This window comes from Aphis gossypii, chromosome 2 (assembly GCF_020184175.1).
Source record: "Aphis gossypii isolate Hap1 chromosome 2, ASM2018417v2, whole genome shotgun sequence".
Taxonomy (NCBI): Eukaryota; Metazoa; Arthropoda; class Insecta; order Hemiptera; family Aphididae; genus Aphis; species Aphis gossypii.
In genome coordinates, this window is record NC_065531.1 from 75,635,855 (window position 1) to 75,654,835 (window position 18,981).

At 26.9% G+C, this 18,981-nt stretch overlaps 1 protein-coding gene and 1 long non-coding RNA gene across 2 annotated transcripts; one reads left to right on the plus strand and one right to left on the minus strand.

Moving 5' to 3' along the window:
• Positions 1-5,834: 5,834 nt before the first annotated feature.
• On the minus strand, positions 5,835-17,584 carry LOC126550383 (uncharacterized). Its single transcript, XR_007604469.1, has 4 exons — positions 17,353-17,584; positions 17,003-17,166; positions 6,175-6,293; positions 5,835-6,109 (listed from the first exon to the last, which is right to left on the minus strand). It is a non-coding gene; the product is annotated as an uncharacterized LOC126550383 (long non-coding RNA).
• LOC114130220 (uncharacterized) lies at positions 9,098-14,818 on the plus strand. The gene is made up of 10 exons (XM_027995148.2): positions 9,098-9,305; positions 9,921-10,042; positions 10,609-10,755; positions 10,825-10,917; positions 10,982-11,167; positions 11,228-11,343; positions 11,417-11,604; positions 12,028-12,205; positions 12,700-13,000; positions 13,086-14,818. Exons 1-10 carry the CDS (start codon positions 9,218-9,220, stop codon positions 13,260-13,262), a joined length of 1,596 nt encoding a protein of 531 aa, XP_027850949.2. The 5' UTR covers positions 9,098-9,217; the 3' UTR covers positions 13,263-14,818.
• Positions 17,585-18,981: the final 1,397 nt, after the last annotated feature.

Here is an 18,981-nt window from a genome sequence, read left to right on the forward strand (position 1 = left end):
GTATAGTGACTAGTGTATAACTATAAAATACAATAAATTCAATGTACCTATTATAATTATATAAAATACCTACTGTTTTTTAATGTTTATTCGAATATATTATTACTTCTTCGTCTTAGTTTTTTTAGTTCTCTAACAATATCGTAAATGTCCGACTTCCGTTTATTGCATTATTATTATTTTTTAATTGTTGTATCTATATAAAGTATAAGCTAAAAAATGTTTTAAACATTAATGTCGACATATTGTAGCTTTTAAACTTTGATAATATTATTTTAAGTATCAACTGTTGAACGTTGAACATGCATATATCAATTGTTATATTTTTTATTATTCATTGTTTGAAATTTGAAATCTAAAATGTACCTACTTATAATTAGTTGAACTCAAACTCATTTTAAAATTTAAAATTATTAAATTGTTTCCATTACAGTCCTAGTAATATATTATGAATTATCACTTTTTTAGGATTTATTGGACATATAAACCTATATATTAATATAAACCTCAATATGCAATTTAAGAAGACGATACCTATCGAAAACAATACGTATTTTATAATAAATTAAATTAAGATGTAATTAATAATATATAGTCATCGACATGATTTTCAAGTATTATCCCAATTCGCGGTTAACACGCTATGCGCATACTTTTATACGCTTGAAATAATAGTAATATAATAAACTCATAACCGTGAATAACACAATTCATTACAATTTGTGTACGAATGAAATGGTATACCATTGCATTGTATATAAATAATAAACGGTCATGTTTGCGTGTGTACACAATGAATAATGATTAACTGAGATAAGTAATGGAGACAGTTTCATGAAAATAACCTGTGTCCGCGTTTTAATTGTACAATATAATTCTCGTTTAAACGTTCGTTTAATATGCGCTCGTTTCTTCAATTTCTATATACTCATTATGCAACAAACATATTATAAATGTGTATTTAAACTTAGGAAAAAAAAATGTCGCCATAAACTCGGCGTACAGATATAATGTGCCCTGCTGACGCCCCTCGCCGACATACCTAGAAGATATAACAGTTATCCTTAGATCGGTGTATATATAAGTACTCGATGTCGCTACCTACGCACTACCACAATACGGTCAAACACTCAAATACGAGTTTATATTACTGCGATCGCACCCCAATTAAACACACATAGCTTAAATATTTTGTGTAGTCGTTATTAGATTAGTCTTACTTAATATTATACGTTATAATAATATCGTGTGCAATAATGATCAAATCGTTTAATAAAAGTACTTATATAGCTCGGCTACAATAACGAATGCGACATTTAATAATTATCAAATGTTTTCCTTTTTTTGTAAAGTTATTAATTATCGTTTACCCGCCTCATATTTTAAAGTAATCATTATTATTATAATCACACACGGGTGTACAGACGAAATGTAATAGTTATAACGATCTCGGGTCATTTTTATTTTATTTTTTAAGTTATAATTATTGCTGCTTTAAAATATACGTTCTAGCCGATCCTATATATGCTATACATAGGTATTCCAGTCGATTGTGTGAAATCATTATCCTGAGTGGGCTCTTTATGAGTTATGGCTATAAAAACGTATACAGGTGCATGATACGTCAAGACACATTACTTTAAAAGTTCAAAATAATTTATAGATTTTATGACTCTTTATAACATAAATGCATTGATCAAAAACGGTGATTTGACGTATTCTTGAGAAAATAATTGAACTAAACAAATACGATTACTGTACAATATACTGCAGCGTATTGTCGGAGTATACTATATAGTTTATTATGTTCTTTCATAGTTTCAGACACTTTAATGAATACCCAAGTATAATATGAAAAATAAGCTAATATTTTTTAGACCGTTTGTTTTGTGCCCAAATGATGATTAATTTTTTTTTTTGTGCCTTTATACTGCGACTCATAAAAAGTTTAAGTGTTATTGTCTTCCACGATCACTAAAAAAGAAATATACATATTATTTTTGTTCTTAGGCACCGTTATATTTTTATTGCACTAGAAACGTACGTACACTTTGTTGTCATCATGAAAATCCTGTTTATGACTGTACGAAAATATTATATCATAACTACATGCTTTATAAAAATATAAATATTTTGCATAGACAGCGAACGTGTACCTGCAGAAATATAATATTTTCTCAGTTGTCGTAATTCGTATGATGTTTTGTAATTTTAAATAATGCGTGTGAAATGTTAAATCTAACTTAAATATTTAAAAGAATATGTATATAATGTATTATGTTTGTCTACACAGGTATACTTTAATTTTAATAACTTATTAACAATGTATATCGATTAAATAGGTAAACAAATAAACAATAGATATGTGTATTTATATTAATACATTGGTTTTATATTACGTAGCTACAGAAGATGTAATGTTTCTATAAATTAGTTTTCGTTCCTTGTTAGGTACATTATTTGTAGTAAAAATCACTCCTGTTTTACGATTTTGACTCAAATTTTCTTAAAGATTAATATTGAAATTAAACTACCATTATAACTTAATAAAATAAAATAATAATACATATTATTTAGTTACAATTTTACTAAATGTTCTACAATCTATGATATCAATCAGTAATATTTTTAATACCCATTATAATCTTAATTATATACCAGATATTAAATATTGGGTATAATTTATTATACCTGACTAAACATTATACTATATTAGGTATTCTTTATACATATTTTAAAATAAAAATATTAAACAAAATGTATTTTATATTAAAACATTACCAAATATTAAGTTATGTTTATTATTTGTTTAATAATAATATATATTGGATTATTTTTTGACCAATTAAATCCAAGCGAATGATTAAATTAAACTATATTTAAAACATCGAATCTTTCAATAACGAAAACCTTTCAGACATCTGTAACTACAGATGATTTGTTTTTCGTGAAAGCGAAACATAATAATACAAGTTTTAACGATTTTTTTATTATTTTATTAATACTATTGACACGCCGATAATTATTTAGATAATTAAATTAAATTGTATATGTATTTATAAATGTATGCAGGAATAACAAATTAATCAGATTTGTATAATTATACCTAAATAGTATACCTTGTATTTCAATCAAAAAATAATATATTTAAAACTCATTATAATTTTCTACTAATTTATATCTTAGTCTAAATAAAATATAAAGGAAATTATTAAAATGCATACCTTTATTATATCATTAAAATATGCCTATACTTTTGAAGTTTAAAAATCATTTTTATTCACAGTATAGTTACAGTTATTATAATATATTCAACGGTATATTTTATACGGAGCGCAGCTTCCAATTACGTGCTTATAATATATAATAAAATGTTTTTGTTTTCCAGACAACGATTTGTAAACTGTTCTCAGTAAACCAAGGTTTTCATCTTGTTAGGCATTTTAATAGATTGTTTAATACAGATAATCGGCAGAGTTATCAGACCACAGCATCTATAGTAATAGTTCTTAAGCTCAACAATGAATAGTGATTGACTTGAGCAGAAATTAAATTACCAAAAACAATAAACATCGGGTAGTTTTCTTACATATCGAACTTATAAAGAGACGTCGGTACATTTTTAGTTGATCCGATAAACATCGTTTGATGTTTTCGATGTAGTGTTTATCAATCCTGATTGATGCACAAATAAAATGTGTTCTTCGGGGTAATGAGGAATTGTTGGATGACTTTTAATGCATGTTGGATCAAAATGATGAAGTCAAACTGTCATTAGGCTTAAGGTTAATTGAAACTCATTGGAAATCCGCTTTCTTTCCTTTAGACATTTATAGTATATTACAAATTCACGAATGGAAGTTAAGCCTTGAATAAATGTACTAAGTAAGCAGTTCAATTACCTATTATATCTATATACTTTTTTATAAAGCTTATAAATAATACTTTACCTTATTTTATTTTAATTAAAAAAAAAATGATTTTCCGAAAAATATAATATTACAGTTATCAAAATATATAAAATTGAATAAAATATAAATTTGTATAAATCATAAAATAAGTAATCATACGACATATTATTTTGTTAGACTTAGATTTTTAAGTATTATATAATAACTATACATACGTCATACATTTAAAGCTAATACAAAAATATTCTTAACTAGATAACTTACTATGGTAAATAAATAATCAATTATTTTTGTAAAAAAAAACGTATAATTAAGTAGAATATATATATGATTACTTAAAAAAAAAATACCAACGCAAAAATAAAATATATTATGCTCCTAAAATACTCCGACATGTGAATTCAAATAACTCAATCACTATTTTTAAATTACAAAAACTCGAACCTGCAGACTCTTAATGTTAGGTTTGATAAATTATTATGCCCAAGGATTTTATGCAATCATTTTTCTGCATGTAGGTAAAGAAAACCAGTAATTTTTTCAAACTATTCCGTATTCAATATATATTTACTGATATACATATTTTATTAATTAATCAAAGTTAATATAAAACATTAAGCAACCAAAAAGGTAAATAATATTTTCAAGTATCTAAAAATTGACGATTTTTTAAGATTTCACAAATGTGTATAGGGACAACTGTATAGGTAATTATTTCATTTTTAAAGAATTATAGCCGTTATATATAGGTAACCTACACTTAAAACGAATAAATACAACGAAAACTGCACCTGTCAAGTAATATTAATGAATTATTTCCTTTGGTCATCGTGAATTTCGTTATTGTAAATACTAAATATAAATAATAATATTTTTATTTTACGATTATCATATATATACGAACTATAATATCACACGTTTAGCGTTTAATCTACCAAAATTCAATTATTATACTTATCTTCCTTCCTATGCCTAACAAATGTACGCGTAAGGACTTTTGCACAGTCACTTGACAACCATAGTCATAAATAGTATTATATACCAGTTTATAGTGTACACAGAATGTACATTTAATAATTACATAGTTTAGACTGACTTTTGAGCCGTGACGTAAACATTGGTGCCCAAATGGCGTCAACATACACATGTTACGAAACGGATCACCGATCATTCAAGCGATGTGATCTTGTACATTGTAAAATGTCCACATTGAACACCTGATACAATTTTTTTTTTTTTTTTAATTTGTTTAGTCTATATTATAACTATTTTTATAATAAGTGTGTATAAGTACACACTCGTAATTTTTGGTTCGACAAAATCATTATAATATAAATATTTACATATATTTAACTGACCAATATATCGAAGGTTTTCACATCGTACCGTTATGCATAATACTTCACGCGGTAATATATAAATATATAATATGTCTGGTAATTGACTGGTACAGAATATCATCGAATATTCGAATAAGTATAAGTCCGAAATACTTTTCCGATTTTAAAACCCCTTAGGCGCAGTAGGAGCATAATATTATATTTATATATTAATATTAAAAAAACATATACAATTACAACGATAAATAACGTAAAAAATGTTCGTTATAACCACATTGGTTTTTGTTTTGCAAAGTTAGAAAACACAATTCATAGTCGTCGTTTAATAATAAGTCTCTTGAGCAAATATACAATTTTAATGGGTAGTGATTACATTTTACAGTTTACTTCTTAAGTAAACGCTATGAATAATTTTAATTTTAAAAAACAAATCGTATACCCACACACTAATGATTTATATTGAAAAAAAAATAGTATCAATGAAAAATAAAATATGTTTACTTTATTGAACATAAATTCTATTACAGATTTAAAGATAATATGTAATATCATATACTTTTTATATAGGTATATGGCGAAAAATTTGATGTCTTGTATGTTATTACTTACATTATTACGTATATCGTTAAATCTTAAAACCGGTCTCATTCGATTAGTCATGACGAACTATTATAGTAGAATAAAACAATATAATAAATCTATAGAGTACAGATACATTATAATTTAGTACGTTACTTGATGTGCCGTACACGTGATACGTTCATAAAGAATGAGGATACTAAAATAACGGCGTTGCAGTCCCATATAGTTGCTGATTACTTCGACCACGAGGTCAACATACGTATTAAATATTTTTTTCTTAAACGAAAATAATTAATATTGCTATAAATATGATTCAGGATTTATAAGTGTTTTTTTCTTACTAATCGCACAGAATTACAGCAACTAATTGAATGAGTGTTACGTACAATGTTAGTTACTGCAGCTTGATGTAGCTTGTAAATATTTTCCTCGTCACTGAGTTATTCTTTGCAATGGATTCCTGTGGATATGTAAGGACATTATCAAACATTAGATAGGTACGTACCGATACAATACCATATCGATTAGGATTAAATACAACTTATCAATAACAATTTTCACAAACTCAAAATTGAATTTTGAATTTAAAAACCTTTATAAATGTATAAATTAGGTAGGTATCGTATTCAAAATAAAATGATGTAATCTTATTTACTTACAACTAAATTAAATTAAATTTTCAAAATTTTTATTTCATAAAAGATTTAAAAAATAATTTTAATGATATTCTATTATGACAGAGTAAATACTCATATTTGAGTAGGTACTGGACTTTCTGTAATTTCTACTACATTATGTTGAAGAATATAACTGTTTTTAAATTGTCCGAGTTAAATGAGGCAGTTATATTCTGTAGTTGTTTCACGAATAAAGTTAAATTTGCGTCATTATTGAAATTTTTAAAATTTTAATTTATATTTATTGATAGCATTATACATATAACTCATAACTATTAAGCATAATAAATTGTGAACATGACATTTTTAAATTTCTATAGTATAACAACAAGAATAACTGTTTAAATTCTAAAATTACTCAAAATAAAAATTGAGAAAAAAAATCCTTTTTACCTATGTAATTAAGTTATAAGTTAATTGATAATACAAATCATCAACTGTTACAAAGTTATTATATTTATGCATTTAATTAAAAAAACATTTTCGTCCAACTAAATATCTTTGATATCTGACGATTAGAACTATCAATAAACAAAACACAAGCATATACTATATAATCGCACGTACTCGTATATTATTTTATTTTTATAAATATGTTATGAAATAATTTTAAGCTTTAATTTTATAATTTGACTTTAGGTATATTAAGTAAACATGTTTATCGTTAATAATAATTGTAACTTATAAATATATTTTTCATCTGTACTCTTGACGAAAGGATTAATTAAAAATTAAAATAGATTCTTACCTCATGTTTTATAATTGGAAATTAAAAAAAAAACGCATCACTTATTATTATTTGATGTTGCAGAAGCGCCAGAAGCAGATGTTATTATTTTAGATCATACACAGGCAATAGGCATGTATAAAATTTAAATTACTATAAGTAATACAGTAATACTATATTTAATTATTTCATTTAGTTCATTTAGGGAGTACAGTTTAAATGAAAACCATATTATTAATATATGATATTCACGTGTATATAATATATCTACATATTATACTGTTATACTAACATTTACGTATTTGACGTACACGTGTCGTCAATATTGTACTAAGAGAATAATAGGCTTTTTAACAAAACAAAAATATCGTGTGAGTATAATATCCTTTTGGTTAAACATGGTGAGATAATAACGGCCTCTTAATATATGTCGAATATGTGTATACCTGGGATATATTTGTTTCAAGAAATAACGACCACGTTTTTTTTTCAATAGTACTATGTCGATTCATCTGACTACCTATTGTTATCATTATTATTTTAGTTTTGGTTTTAAACGACAATTCATTGTATTGTTATTGTACTAGTCCTCGGCAACGTCTCGATTAGAATATCAGATAGAATTTTTATGTTGGACGTGCTACGTTTTAATATTTATGATTCCCGAATATTTGCAAGTAAAAAGAACGCCCAATGATAGCGAATACGTCACTGCAGTTTATTGTAATATACTATATTTTGGCTTTTATATCCTTCCACGAGTCTTCAAAATATAAAATATGATGGAATGTGTTGTATTTATTTTCTTTAGAATCCTAATCATCAACATTTTTGAAAAATATTAAAAACAAATAAATAATTGATAAAAAATTATATAAATTAAAACGTTTAATTTATTTTAAAACCTTATATCAGTAGATATGTAAGTATTATCGTTTTAACTTAATTCAATTTAATCGTAATAATATAATAAATTATTAAATAGTTTAGTTAAAATTTGACTATAATTATTATATTACTAATAATGCGTATCATGAGTATAATATAATATCATATACGGTTCAAATCAAAGGTAGCCTCATATTTTCACATATAGATAGAATAGTACAATAGCTTTAGGTACCAATATATTATTATATAATTTAAATTATGTTCAAAGCTCAATTAGTTATTTCACACTTAAAGGCGTATTGAAGATTTCAGTGACATTAAAGTGCGTCTTCCTTCAGACTTCAGTCACTACCTATTCAATTTAAACAATATATTACATTAAATACATAATTTTATTTTATTTATTATTAGTAGAAATAATTATAATTAAAAATTGGTTCGTATTCACTAGTCACTTCTGTGTGTGGTATAAATAAAGTGTAGACTGTTAATCTTAATGTAAGTATTTTTTATACATCAATACATATGTATAGAAAATTACACTACCTATACCTATAGAATATGGACTATAAGTAATGTCCAAGTCTCTATAGATAATATCTATTCAAAAATTGAATCACAAAAGAAAAAATAGCTAATATAATTTGGAGACAAACTGATGTTATTGTTTATTTAAATATTTAATTTAATTAAAATTGAAACCTTAAAACTTCAACACTTATAAAAAAAAATGCAATCAAAAATCAGAGATATTCTAAAATAGCTAAAAGATTAATTCACGATGAACTATATACTAATATAGGTAGGCTATTTTATTTTATTTTTTAGGGAGTTATAATGATTAATGGTATGTCAAAAAAAAAAAATAGTATTTTTTGCATATATACGAGTATATATAGATACCAAACTAAAGTATAAAAAGGGTAATATTTCAATACAATCCTGTTGTCCTGTTATTGATCAAACTACATGTGCACCAAATCAAATAAACGCAAACCAGCAGTCTTCTTTTTATTTAAATAAAATGTAGCCACTAGAATAAAGTCTAATATTTTAAAGTGTATAATATGTAAGAAATAAATAATAATTATGCCAAGTAAACGTGAAAAATCATTGGTTCCTACAGAGGAATTGATGAAAAATATAAACGAGCTAAAAAAGAAAATTCAACTTTCTGGTAAGTAAAATACCATTAACTTCATTACGAATAACAATTATTATTTACAAGATTACTAAGAGCACATATAATATTATTATTTATTTATAAATGAATGAATTAACTTAATTCTGTTAAAAATATTCTAAATAATGGTTATAATTTTTATCAAAAGTAAATAAAGTTAACACATAAAAAACGTATCGTTATCACTTATCACAATCTCGTTATTTAATAATATTAAAAATATAAAATACATGTAGATATATTTTATGTATATGTACCTATACATAATATGAAGACAAAGGTAAATATAAATATTTTTAAATAAGAAGAACAAGACTACTGTTTAACAACAAATCAAAAATTACAGTTATCTGTGGTTAACCACTATCATTTTCCAATGTAGTTCTTATTTTCAAAATATGGAATAAATTGAAAAATATATTATAGTTGTTCAATAAACAATTTTCTCATCCAATTATAAACTAGCCAGTTATCTATATGTTAACCAATAAACCACGAATTTATCAATAAAATATATTATTTTAAATTATCAAAATTGTTGAAAAATAATTATATTATATAACATGATATTTATTATTTTGTACTAAAATATAATCATTGGCATTTTAGAAGGACAAAAAAAAGCGCAGTATGAAGAATGCGAGGAAGAAAAGAAAAAAAACAACGAGAAGATTCAAATGTTAAAACGCGATATCAAAGAAATGTACCAAACCAAGAGACAAGAATCCACAGTAGGTCATAAACTCATAGCTTAAAACTGCAAGGCTGTATTTCCTTAAAATATAAATACGTTTATGCATAAGATATTGTTAAAATGCTCTAAAAATATGCATTAAAAATATATACATTTAAAAATCTAGTTTTAAGTAAAGGTGCTAAAAAAAAATATGGACTTCAATCTATTTATTATTTCACCACGCACTTTTATTGCTTATTGCGCAGAATAAAAATAATGTGATAGCGATTTAAATATTCTTGGTATATCAAATACAAATGTACACAAATGCTAATAACAGATAACATTATCATGATATAATAGTGTATTAATTAGTCGTGTAAAGGTCAAAATATGAGTAACGTAATACAATAGTGTACACATTATGGGACATTAATACAATTTGACCTGATAATTATTAATATTTTTATTTTTTGACAACTTGTAAGGCAACGTATCTATAAATTTTAAAATGTATTAAAAATGCAAAATACAAGACGTATTAATACAAAAAATGATTTTAAATAAATTTAAATATTTATTTTTATAGCTTATACAAATTTACAAATTCAATATTTTCAGTGTGTAGACGCATTACCAGACGCAAAACCACATGAAAAAATCATAATTTTAAAGAGAAAAAAGTATCACGAAGCAATAGATATTTTGGATTTGAAACTGATCGACATGAAAAAAAAAACAGATCTAATTAGACATGATATCAAACAGGTAGGTATAATATAATAACCAGTTGTAACCTAGATCAGTTTTATGAGTTTCTTGACTGCGGTGTTATAGAAAAGGATCAAGTTGAACGACTTGTTCGGGAGATGGAGTGACGTGCGGTCAAAGGTTGTTTCTACTGTAGACAAGGATTCAAATACGACTAAAGTATTAAAATCTAATATCCTTCATTTTGAAGTCTAAATTAATTTTATGAAATACCTATTCGTAGACGCTTTCGGCACTTGAAAATCGATCTCATCAAATCGAAATGAGCCGAATGGAAGCGTCACACGTGACACGCAAGTATAGATCTATAAGAAATCGACTTTTGGAAGACTCGGTAGTATTTGATTCCACGTTGAACAAATTAGAAAAAACAATTAAGACACAACAACGTGAAATTCAACGACTAGAAGTAATTATGTATTTATTTATCTGTTAATAATTCTTTACACTTATAATTTATTGTATTAAGAAAATTAACGAAGAAGCCATTAAATCAAGGGACAAGACTAGATTAGTACTGCAGAAAAAAGAAACTAACGCAGCTAATATAGCGAAATTTCGTATGAAACAAGTAGAACAAATTAGGTGACTTAAAACCAGTGACGAAAATTTAGTTAACGATTATTATTAATCGATGTATACACGTGTTTGTAACTAGAGCGCAAGTAGAAGAAAGGAAAACTGAGTTGGAAAAATTGGAACGAAAAATATTTCCACCGGGACAGAGAGCCACACATCAGGATTCAATTCCTAGTTCCTCGGAAGAACAACGACTTGGAGATAATGGATCATCGGAAAGTCAAGAAATTACTGACATGCCATATTTCAAACTGAAACAAGTCACTGGTAATGATTGTATAAATAAGACTGACAGAAAAAAGTGGTAGGTACAACAGAGTTGGGTGGATGCAGGGGCGTGTGTCTTTCATTTTGAAAGCAATGATAAATCGTTTCATTGAAATATATAATTTCTAGTAACCAAAATATTATGATCAAAATATTCTTAAAACAAGCATTTCTAACGTTTCGTTTTATTTTTTTAATATTGTTTCGAAAATAAAAAAATAAAAATGTTCATTTTAAAGCAATACAAACATTTTAAATTAGTAATTACAATATTCCTTGATTTATTCTAAACTATAAAATATATAAAATTATGTTTAAACAAGTTAATTTCATTATCAAATAGTTATATAAGCTAATATCACGATTGGTAGTTAATAATACCTAAGTATATTTATAAATTATTCACTTTACTTAACGACTCAGGTTCAATTGACAGCGAAGACGTACGAAGAAAGTTTGTATCACAAAAAGAAACTAAAGATAGATTAACTACTTTGAAAACTAACACCGAGAATCAAAAAAAGGACCTCCAAATAAAATGCCAACAGCTTAATGAGGAATTTGAACAATGTCGATTCTCCGACGCTCAAGACAAAGAACAGTAAAAATATCATATATATTTATTTGCCTTTACTTTTTAAATCATATTTTAAGTAGGTACAAAATTATCAAGATATACGCTGCGAAATTTAAATTAGGTATACTTAAAAATGTATTATGGTCGCCACTCACCGAAGTATTAATTAAATATTCATTTTGAAAACGTAATAATACTCAGACATTTTTAGATAAATTTTTTCTTTGTTTTTTGTATCCAAATAATGTGGTCATAAATTGATTATGGCGATTATGTTTAACAAATCAATGATTCATTTGAATTTTCTTATACGTTTTTAAATAATTAGACCGACTGATTCAAACTCAATGCACTATGCACAATCGTTTTGGGATATACCTAATATAAATATAATATTTGTAAACATAATACATACCTATTCGTCTACCAATTAGTTTAAATATTTAACTTAATCTGTTCTAAATCGATTATTTCATTAATATTTTCCCATATTAACTACCAATTATTTATCTGTTCAGGAATGACGAAGAAACTGAAAATTTAAAGTTAAAAATTATAGAAGAAACAGATAGGCTCGAACGTTTACAAAAAGACAAGTCCGAATTGTCAAGTCAAATTGACTCGACGCTATTAAGATTATACGACATGTGCCTCGCATTAAAAGAAGCAGACAGCGCACCAGTACCAGATAAATGTCCAAGTATTGATAAAGCTGACTGGTTAATATGTCTATTACAAACCAAATATGAGAATGTAATGAGAAGTTATGGAACTACAGATAAAGATCAACGCAATGTGAATGGAAGGATTAAAACCGACGTATGTACATTTTAATATAGAGCTATAAAAATCAAGTGATGTATAGGTATACATAATATTAAAAATATATTCTGCGTGGAATTAGGATGTAGCAGTACTGTGGTCGTTGGAAGACAATGTCGTAGAATCGGCGAACAAGGACGAAGAGGAAAAACCTGTTCCCAATAGATATCTAATCAAGAAACAAGCACAAATCATGGTTGACTCCAAGAGTAAAAAGAAAGGGATTAAAACGCCAAAAGGAACAACTCAAAAGACTTGACCAACTACTTAAATTTGAGACTGTATAGAATAATATATATATATATATATATATATATACCAGATCTATAGTAACCAATAACTATCATGATTAAGCATTTCTGCATATTTGCTACTTATTACCCATATTATTATGTGTTACCGCATTTTTAGTCACCAGCATTATCTACACACATATGTAGTTGGAAATAAATATAATACATAAGACACATTCTTGATAAGAGTCGTTGAAAGCATTTTTGTATTGTTTTACTGTTAGTAGGTACTTTGTATGATTCAACGCAGTTAAATTAAAAAATCAAATTAAATAAAAGTAATAATTTTGTGACAAAAAAAATTTAATTCACTTTTATACTCATGTAAAACAATAAATCTGATTGTTATTAATTGATAATCAATAACATATGTAATATGTATATGTAAGTAATCTTAATTATATTATATAACATAAGAGTTCACTAAAATATAATAACATTATTGTGTCATAGTGTCATAGTGTCATATGACCCAAAATTAAGAATTGTGTCTCTATAGGTTTTCTAGAAAGAGTGAAGAAAAAATGTCTACAAAAAAAAATTAAAAAACTCTAAAACTAAAAAATGCATTATAACTATTTAATAAATTTACAACATTCACAAATAATAGATAATATAAGTATACCTACACATATTCGTATATCATGATATTATTTAGTAAAGTAAACTTTAAAAATTGAACACACAATGTCACTTCCATCAGTGCCATTACCCTTAAGTCTGACATTTCAATGATTAATAAATAAACTTAAAAAAAAAATAGTTAACCGATGTATTTAATAACTACAGTCTATAGTCTATACTTTATAAAGCATGGATTTCAATGCAATTTTTTTTTTTTTTTTTTGTAAACTTTAAAACAATGCTTTCAATTCGATTCATACATCATAGGGCTTAAAAATACATACATTTTACTATGAATTGTTTAACCTAATGGATTTGACCTAACAACATTTTTGTTATACGCATTGTCATCATAATTTTAAATATTTTATCAATAATTATTATTTTCATATGAGAAGAAATTTAAAAAAAAATTCCGAAGACAATATTCGTTTTTAATTGAAATAAATGTTAAAATGATTAACTAGAAAGTACTGACATTGTACTTTGTCTTTCGACGATCGTAGATAATACCTAATGCGTGTATATTACAATATCCTACCCGTAATTTAATTCAATTAATTAATTTCTAAACATGAAGTCTCCTAAAACACTGATATTAACTATTAAAAATAATTATTACAAGTAAGATAATAATCACCTGTCTGGAACCTAAACGTTTTGAGTAATCTACAAAAATACGTTTTTATGTCAGTGTACCACGTGTAGTTTAAGTTTTTATAAATTAAAATAATAATAATAATTAAAAGAAAAAAAACAAATCCGTATTTCAAAATAAATATAAACAGTGGATTTAAAAATATAAAAAAAATGTTAGGACATTTATTGTAGATTTTACAACTTGTGTTAGTACAAACTACTACTCTATAATAGTACAATATTTGGTGTATTTATTTTTTATCCGTGAGAAAAATAAACCAAAGAATACATAATAAAGCTATTAAAAACATATTTTTTGAGAGACTATTGAATATTTATGAAAAAACAAATAAATCCTGTTTCTCTTTTAAGCCTTGATGTTTAATTACTAATGAATAATTATACAGATTACACTGCATTTCTATGACATAATAACTGTTTAAAACGTTTGTGTGGACAAATATTATAGATATATGATAATAAATTATAACGATCGTTTCACACAGTGGATGTTAAAACTGTTTTAGATCAGGACAACTCGTATACGTTAGTTTTTTCTTTATTTACTATATGCATAAGCCATGTTATACACCTTCGAACATGTAAGAATCTATATAAAAAATTCTATACGTTTTACAGATTTTAACTCGTTTTGACGTTAACGCGTACATAGTACACAAAATAATCCGCACGCCTCTAAGCTACTTAACTACCTATCAAACAGTATACGTTATAACTCATGCATAAGTGTAAGCACCTAGATACGAAATCACAAGAGTTTTGAATATTTATACGCATGTGCAATTAGGTGATTCATATGGCTGTATAATACTCCAATGGCGCGGAGTTCCGACTTCCCAAGACCTCTGAATTATCTTAAACATTATTTTTGTACTAAGTATGATTTTTTTTCCGTAGAACATCTTAATATGACCCTCCTTCCCCTTCTACCGACTATACACACACTCACGCCCGTAACAATTATTATGTACAAGATATGGCCATGAAATAATTAGTCTTTGGGGGATAAAAAATTGCTATTAACAGGTTAAGACCAGAAAATTACTTTGATTCGCATTCAACCGTGCAACACGACGGCGCGAGTAACATTATAATAAAAAAAAACATAAAATACATCGCGTGCGCCTACAATAAGAATGTTTTTATCTATAGGCTATATTATTATTGCGATCAATATGATACGGACACATAAGAAAAATAAAAATATTATAACTAACAACTTTTTTTCCGAAACTAAACCGCAAAAGAGCATAATCCACACATCAAAAAAAAAAATAAAAATAACGTTTACCGTCATTACTACATTATTTTTGTTTTTTTTTTTGCACTTCGTAAGAGCGTTTGATTTTGTTTTATGTCCACCGAAAGCTCTTGTGTAGAGACTTAAAGTATGATGTATAGTAAGTCCCTGTGAGATAGGTAGTCACAATCGACCAAGCACTCAGAAAAAATCCATATAAAAATAAATTGCAGTATCGAGCGAATTCGAAGAAAATTATTTCATATTATATCTGTGACATCAAATGTCCCAGAGGAGAAATGTTATAATGATGAAAGACTTACACAAACAATGAATAACTAAAATGTACAGTAAGTCAGTAAATATATCTACTTATATTAAATATGTTGCTACCCTCGCGGATTTACATAAAGAATAACACAAACACGGAACAGACACAGATAGCCGTAAATCGAATTATGACGTCTATAATATAATGGTAATAGATACAAAGGAAAGTAGCCCGGGGGTATATTTTAGTCCGTTAATTTTCATAAGTTGTATAACTTGAGAAGAGTCTGAGCACGTACGATGGGATTTTAAAAGCAAGTGGCGAACTAATATCGCATGTTTTCACGTACCTACCTATCTCCCCCCCCCATCGTCATCGCCATCAATAAAAGTTAAATATTTGGTGAAGAAGTTGAGTATAATATAATATAACGACGGCATTATTAAAATTTACAAACGAAGCACAAACGCCATAAACAGTTAATGAGGTAACTCTCTTTCGTATGATTCCAAAGCGTTATTTTTGAAAGTTCAATGGCATAACTATACCCGATGAAATGTGAAACATATTTTATAGCATTATTTTTGCACTGGAATTAGACGCGTTGACGGAAAGAACAATATTTCATATATGAATAGGTACCCATACGAATTAAATTATCGGCACGTCAACTATTTCTGTTTGATAACCTTTCGACATTCGTTGAAACTATACTCTCGGAGACATCAACTACAAGCAGTACAATAGTGTAGTTACCACATAATATCGGTAATATCATACACCTTACCTAGTCGTAAACAATATATACTCAGTAAACACGCTCGCACAATCTTAAAACGCGTATAGAGGCACATCTGCACGATTAAACGTACGATGTATAAGTATAGGTTAGTATAGGTTTGTATACTTACACAGTTACGCGTAGAGTTAAACTTTATTCGCAAACACATAATGTCTCTGAATTTCTCCATTTCTGTTTGTGTATAATAGTTGTATCATATTATTATTATTATTATCATCGAATGAGTCGACCGATATAGTTGCCGGATCCTCGTGAGGCGATGTACCTGCGTACCTATATAATATATTTCTGTAACTAAAGCATGGCAGGCATCGTGTAGGAAGCAAATGTAAATATATATATTTCGCAGTAGGTGCACACACACACGCTACACGCATAATAATATAATATATAATATATTATTCGTATATCGCATTGGACGAGTCTATATATATATATATACAAACTACGGGTACTTACATATTATAAATACGCGAATACACCTATATAAACTGCTGCTATACAATAACGAGTTCTCAATTAAATTTAAGGCACGCCTCGGGATTTACTCGTATATATTTTTTTTCGAAACCGAGCCATATTCCCAGCGCATAATATTATAATATCGTATCGGCACCTATATAACATTATAATAACATTATTAAACGTATTAGATATTATTATTGTAACCCAATAGTGTGCGGCAGCAGTGTATACGTAGGTATGTGTTTACGGGCACACATTATAATATAAATAGAATAATATATTATAATAATATGATGTTGTGGAGTGTATATGGACTAATATTTTAAAATTTTAAAGACGGGTCGCGTGTAGTCAGGTACTAATTACGCATATACATCGCGTGGTTACTTAATTAGTAAAATTAGTGCTTCCTCACAATATACATTTCTGGCTACGGCAAATACTGAAATATACATTATATATTTGTACACGTACCTATAATATACATACAGCATGCCCATATTATATAAATTAGATAATGTATTAGTAAATTACCTATACTTAGGCTATATTATATTATGTACAAATAATGATTATAGATAAATTATAGTACTATATACAACAGTCCCTATAATAATAGTTTAACGGCTTTCAATAAGTTTGGTCTTGACTATTATAGTTGGGTAACTAGAGTTGTTAATAAGTAATTTCACTAAATATGCACTGTGTAAAATGCAATATTTACTTCACGAATTAATAACAGGTAAAAGCGATTAATGATTAGTCTTTCAAAAATACCAACCGTCGTCTAAATTAGATGAATCTGTATGGTGTAGATTGTTGTAGATCTTTGAGAAAAAATTACATTATTAAACTAAGCACCTGTATATAATATATTATTACAACAAAGGTACATAATATTATTTGTATTATATGTTTTACCGGCAAAAAGCGAGCACAGGATTTTATCAAAAAACCTAATTCTAGTGTGTTTACACTAATATAGGCAATGACTAATAAGTATAGGTTAACATGTAGGCGTCAATATTTTACAGTACCTACCTTTATAATTTTGATTAACAATTACAGCGAATCTACCGAATTTATCAGAGCCAAAATCGATTAGTTTTTAACGCATTTATGTAAATTGTCCTAAGTCCGAATCGACCCATAGATTTTATATGACATCAATGGAATACTGGAACAAGAGATCGCCGATACCATTCTCGGATTAAAGAATTAAACTCTAATATTATTAGCCGATGCAGTCGGTCGAAAAAAATATGTTATCATATTGAATATTCATACAGGTAGGTGTATACATAATGCAGCGCACTGTTGCTCGACATATTTTCCAACCGATTGACTTACGGCGAAACGTGTGCAATATCGTCGACTGTAACTACTAATTCATACAGCGAACCTGCTGCAATATTTCTCTCTGCCTTAGGTATAGGTACCTACCCAAAAATAAATTCCACATTTCCACATTTACGGCACTGAATTCTCGTTGTTGAATAAATATCTTGTTAACGTGTTAGAGCAATTTTATGGTGGAGATGTGCTACAACTGTAGATGATTAATGTTTTCGTATTTTAGCCGCAAAATCCGCGAGGTCATACATTTTGTCCATAGAATAATAA